Genomic DNA, 6000 nt, shown 5'->3' on the forward strand with positions numbered 1-6000 from the left:
CGACGGCTTTCTGTGATCTTAAAACTTCAGTAGAGCCAGAAGTGCTTTCATAAATATTTCTCTGAAAAAAGTAGCAAACCGAGTCTCACAGAGAAGCACACTTCACACGTGCCGACTTGGATCCTGCAATTCCTTTTGAGAGATGCCTCGAGAAGACAGCGGAGAGTCAGCCCCGCCGAGATTTTTACCTGTGGTTCTAGGAACTCGGAGGCATATTAGCATTCAGGCTTTGCATAGACCACTAAGCCACTTCTAAGAACAAGGCTACCTGAGGCATTTTGCAAAAACATACGTGCCGATGCTTTTCCTCTCTAAGCCTACCGCAGCTCTGAGGGCCCACACGTGGTACCCCGCCAGGGGACCCAAGTTTGGGTCCTGCAGGGACTTCACGCCGTGAACCACGTGGGATCATGCCAGGGAATTTCAATCACACCTCATCTTCTTGCCTGAGCACATTCAGTGAGAAGCCGGTGCAGTGGGACAGAAACAGAGCGGCCTTCTCTGTGGTAGACCACACTTGTTTTGCATGCCAGGCTCTCAGACTCTCGCTTGCGTGTCACACGGAAGGGAACAATGGTTTGCTGGGTGCCACACTTCTTTTTCCCCTCCATTTCCACATGGGTATCTTGCTAAAAATGAGTTACGGGTTTCCTCCTGTGAGAATTGCATGCACTGATAAAGGACCATCCCAGGAACAAAACAAGATGTTTTCCCCGCTCGCTCAGAGCTGCAGCCGGGGAGGGCACACACGCTATAAATTACAGGCAGTGAGAAATGACCACAGTGCTGGGAGCCGCTGATGGCCGGGCTGGGGAAACAGGGGTACCGACCCTGAGGAGGACACTTTGTTAGAGAGGAGGGCGATTCTTCTAGCATCACACTCTGAGGCACTGCCCACATAGTACCAAATGCCATGACATTCTGCCACCTTTCCAGCTCAGATGAGTGGTGTGGACAGCTAACGCAGACAATGTCAACCCTTGGCTTGACAAATCACCTAGATAAAGTGAGCTGTGAAAATGGCCAAGATTTCACTTTGCTTCTCTGAAATTCAATCGCAATATTATATTCTTGAGTTAGAGATTATGAGAGGCCCTGAGCTCCTTTTGAGAGGAAGGAGTGAAAAGACCTTTTCCCACGAGCCCTTCTAGGTCTTGGTTGGGGTCCTGGGGTCCGCTCCATACTGCCCCCTTGAAAGCTAACTGCCACCGGTTCCTAACCTGGGGCGGGCTGGTGACTGTCCTGGGGACACAGCGGCTGTGGGGCTGCGTTAGAGGCTGAGCTTCCTGTCTCTCCCGGCGTCTGAGCAGGTCACCGGGTCCCCTCACTATCTCTGCTGTCCGACCAGTAAGGACAGAAGGCAGGCCAGCACTGCACACAGAAATCCAATCTATTACCCAGTGGGATGTTGAAAAATTTCCTGAATCTGCCTCCCTGAGTTGATAGAATAGGAAACAATCATCGTCTGGAGGGGATATTGAAAGCGGAGTCGAGGCAGGAAGATCTTTTTTTTTTTTTCTGTTATTCTACAAATATTGCTTCCTTGCTTGTTAGCGGCCTAGAGGAAATGCAGCGAGAGTCGTCCACAGCTTCTCACCAGCGGCCGGCGTTTCGGCCCATCGCCGTGAGGATGTGTGACTCATACGCATCGCATGATTCAACTTCACTAAAATGTCCTCAGCTGCCAGTAAAGAAGCACTTGAAAACCCTTTAATTTGAAGCTTTGAATCGGTTAATGACTTGCTTTCTTCTCTGTCTGAAATCCTACCATCCCCCAACACACACACACACACACACACACACACACACACACACACACACACATCTTTGTCAAGTGTTTAAATTTCAGAGACCCGGAAACATAGAAGCTCTGTGACATCCACAATAGCGTTTGTTGTGACAAAGTGGCTGGCAGCCCTCTGCATTCTTCGGCTCACTTGGCTTGATGAATAAATAATGAGTCACAGATACTATTTGGGTGCGCGCGAGAGTTTGTAGCCAGAAAATTAATTATTTCCCCATCCCATCCATCCCACTCCATCCCAGCTCTGCCAAACCATCAAGCCACACTCCGCGGGCACCGGTCAAAGTGCTTGCCCCGGCGCACGGCAATGCCTCCGTGACATTTCCATGTTATTATTTGTGTTGGTTTATATTCCCAGCAAAGATACACAGAACGCACATGCACAAACACGTACTCATACAGTCAGAGCTCAACGACAGCTCTGTGTATTTCAAGAGGCTGGTTGCAAAAATGCAGACAGGTATCCCACAGTAGCTGCTCCTATTAGGAAACGGGTAATCTAATGACTTCAGCTGCCACAAACGCTTGACTTAGGCAACTTTTTCATTGCTCTTGGCGAGAGAAACCTCTGTACTCTTTGCTTTCTTTCTCTCTCAAAAGAAGCCGGCTGCCTCTTTGCACTGAGGCTGCAGGGAATAACCCAGCATGGCCCCATCCTAGGGCTTTCAACCTACACAAGTCTGCCCAGCTCCTGTTCTCTCTGCCTTTTGGAGACAACTGACTTGCTACTTTGTCCCTGCTGTTCCCGCCCGGGCTGTGAGCCTACCTCCGCCTCTGCCCTCCGCTGGCACCGGCCCTCCTGGCTGACCGGGCATGAGCCCACTAAAGCCCGGGACAGGCTGGCATGTGGGGCATACTGCATGCCCAGCGCAGGACAACTCAGCCCCAGTCATCCCAGGCAAGGGGCAACCGAAGAAAACCCAGAGAACTTCCTGCAAACTTTCTGATCTCTAGGATTTTAATCAGGAGCAGCCCAATTTACTTGCACTTGACAAAGTTCTCACCCACCGACTGAACCCTTCAACAGCTTAACTAAGTACTTATGAAAACATTTCTGAAGAGTGGCCATCTGATGAATAAGTAATCCAATAGTCTTGAAATCATATGCCCGAGTCTGAATTCCTCCTACCAAACAGACAGGGCACCGGCAGGGGCTTTCTCTGCACCAAGTTACAACAGGCTGCCACTTCATTATCAGCAAAGCTGAGCAAAAGTAGATATTAAAAGCCCAGAGTGTACTCACCTCTCATGAAGCACTGTGGGTATGAAGGAAATGACTCAAATATGCTGTCTGAAGCCATCGCTTCCTCCTGAAAAAGTACCCTCTTCTGAAGGCGGGGGATTCAATGATTTCTTTTACCTTAAGAACGAAAACCCAAGAAAGGTCACTGTTTTAACCTCACCCCCAACCATGGTTTCCTACAGCTCCTTTTCTCCCCCCTCGACGCCTCTGGGGCTCCCCGAGCCTTATGAAAAAAAATGTACCTTTGCGAAGACAAATATTCAAATTGGTAAAGATTAAAAAAAAAAAAAGCGGCGTCTTGGCTGTGGGATGGAGATCATCAGAACTCTGCGAAACCCTGTGGTTTGCAGTCAGTGTGATTCGTCCTGCTTGCTGACCACTATGCCGGGCTCAGACTTCTGACACTGCCAGGCTACCCAACTTGTGGTTCTGTGGTTGTTTATGAGGCCCAAAGAAGTTTTCACACAACCCAAATTACAAATTTAACTGTTCCCCTTTCCACAGCCCATCTTAATTGGTTCTTGCCAATCATGTGACTTCAGTGATGTCAATTTTTTTTTTTTTTTAACTTTCTGAGCAATGCCCTTCCTTCCCTTCACCTGCCCTCCCCCGGGCGGTGCAAGAAACTAGCCGAGTAGACTTTGCAAGAGAGAGAGAAAGATTGTAGAAGAAAGTGACTCAGTCTCTTATTTTATCAATGGTCTTTGCTGATTTAGTACAACTTGAGTCCTGTTGTTGTTATTTGTGGTTTTGGGAACTCCTGATTATTTTGATAAAGATTTCATTGCTGCTTATTCAATAGTAATTCAACCCTAGCGTCGGGCTGCTGCTCAGACAGGATGTGGACCTCATCATTTAAGATGCTGGGCAATGGCTCAGGAGAATTCAGCCCTTGGTAAAGACGATCACGGCATAAGTGAAACTATAAAAGGAAAAAAAAAAACTAAAAGGAAATGTTTTGACGAGAGTCTGACCCCTAAGGGGGTCTAGCAACTTACTGGTATTTTAAAGCCTGCAAAAAGGAAAGCATTTTAATTTTGTGATCAAAAGACCATTTTAATAAAACCAAAAGTTTGTGGTTTTCTTCCTGCTAACTGGACATCTTTTCAATAAAGAGGTAAAATTATAGTACTCTCTTACACACACATACACACACATGTAACTTAGGAAGCTAAAGGAAAACAAAGAAAAGAGAGATTCTGTATTTTGGGTCAAAGCAGTGGCTACCTTGCAACTGTTTATTTTTTGTTCTCACCCATGAAATATCACTGTATTGCCTTTTCAATTCAAATCAGTAGGCTAATTCATACCTCTAGGTAAAACTCAGCCCGGGACTACTGTTAACTGTACTTTGAGAGCATTAAGAAGACCTCACAAAAGATAGAGGAACCAGAGGTGGTGATCCTCCAGAGCAAGAGGCTGATGAAAGAATATTATATAGCTCATCCTCTACCTTAGGAAGAAGACATGCCTGCTTGGAAGTGCTAAAAATAGGCTAATTTTGCACGTGGGCCAGCCATCCTGGGCACACATATTTATTTATTTTTCCTGCCCATTGGTTTTACCTACTAACAAATCAAATATTGATCTGAAGTTCCAAAATAAGCATCTCCTTTCCCCATTAATGACTTTATTTCTTTTGCTCTGCTCCATATACGTCATCCACGGCACTCTGTATATAGTTTCAATGCACACGGTCAAGAGAAACTATGAGACATGAGGTTTTAAAATGCCAACCCTGGGTTCCAAGCTGGTCTGTGATAGCCAGCAAAGGCACTCGGTAAAGTCTGTACTATCAGGACAACTCCTCAGGTTTTCCCCTCATCTTTTCAATTTCGTCCCCACGCACCAGGGATAACACATTCAGAGGCCATGGCGCAGGGCTTTTAAAAGGAATAGACATGATTTTTACTAACTCCTGTTTTGACATAAGCAGGAATTGAAACTCGAGAGACTGCTTTCTCCCAGACTTGTGTGAAGTTAGCTTGGCAAAGGTTGACACCTTATTAATATTTAAAAGAGTAATAAAGTGTGTATTTCTTTTATGAAGTTTATGAAGATCTCAGTGTCATGCGTGTTGCGTAGAACTCTCAATGCAAATCCTTTGTGAAGATAATTAACAGTATGTTTCTGGGCTCCCTGATAAAGTCGTGGCTGGTTAAACCCCATATCAAGTTCTTTTCTCTCTGCTACACTGAATACTCCCTGGCAGGATCCTAGGAGCCCAACGCTGTAACATGCAGCTGTCACTTCAGAGTCGTCTGACACTTAATAATGACTTAGAAATTCGAGTGGTGATGCGGCTAAATCCTTTGGATATCTCATTTTAGGAACTCCCCAGATGATTTTAGCCTTACGTGTCCAGATGCTTGAGGGGAGGGTTTGGATGTGTCAGTTAAATGCCCAAATTCTTGGCTTTTCTCTGTGCACCTAGTTGGAGCCAAATACGTATCTTTCCCGTGGGGTCTTCGTAGGACAGGTCAAGTTTAAAGGTCACCGTAGGGCTGGGATTTGCTGTGACCTCGAGGTTTGTTGTAATCATCTGGGCTGGGGTTTCCATGGGGCACCAGGGGGCAGAGTCTGAAGGCCTGCACGCCGGCCCTGAGCTGCCTTCCTCCGGGTTATCTGACATGACAACCAACAGCAGAATTTGACAGCTCGCTGAGGCCACAGTTGGAGTTTTTCTGGGCATCCTCCAAGTCATGACAATAATAAAGACTCATCCAGCTGGTGGTGAACTTGGCCTTCTCTCTTCCTTAGGAGCCCAAGACGAAAGGACACGTGTGTCATCAGTGAACCGCCTAGGGGGATACTTAACTGTATCTCAGCTAGAACCGTTCGGGATTCTTTAAGTTTGTGCACTGACCCACACCCTCTGTCCTACTTCCTTCAAGTGACTCAGACTTTGGGCTGCTGGCTTGGGAATTTTACCCAAGCGGCTACAGCAACTGTG

General features: G+C 46.7%; 1 protein-coding gene across 7 annotated transcripts in view; it reads right to left on the minus strand.

Moving 5' to 3' along the window:
- Nucleotides 1–3486, minus strand: part of RUNX1 (RUNX family transcription factor 1) — a 246615-nt gene extending 243129 nt beyond the window's left edge. For 5 of the 7 annotated variants that reach the window (XM_068547034.1, XM_068547030.1, XM_068547033.1 and 2 more), the window contains exons 1-2: nt 3290–3486; nt 3048–3164 (exon numbers count right to left, since the gene is read on the minus strand). In XM_068547034.1, the coding sequence (XP_068403135.1) occupies nt 3048–3105 (58 nt within the window). In that variant the 5' untranslated portion in view covers nt 3106–3164; nt 3290–3486. Of the gene's footprint in view, nt 1–3047; nt 3261–3289 lie in introns of those variants that run through there. The other 2 variants (XM_068547031.1, XM_068547027.1) reach the window with 1 other exon arrangement.
- Between the last annotated feature and the right edge of the window lie 2514 nt (nt 3487–6000).

This window comes from Eschrichtius robustus, chromosome 6, assembly GCF_028021215.1.
Source record: "Eschrichtius robustus isolate mEscRob2 chromosome 6, mEscRob2.pri, whole genome shotgun sequence".
Lineage (NCBI taxonomy): Eukaryota > Metazoa > Chordata > Mammalia > Artiodactyla > Eschrichtiidae > Eschrichtius > Eschrichtius robustus.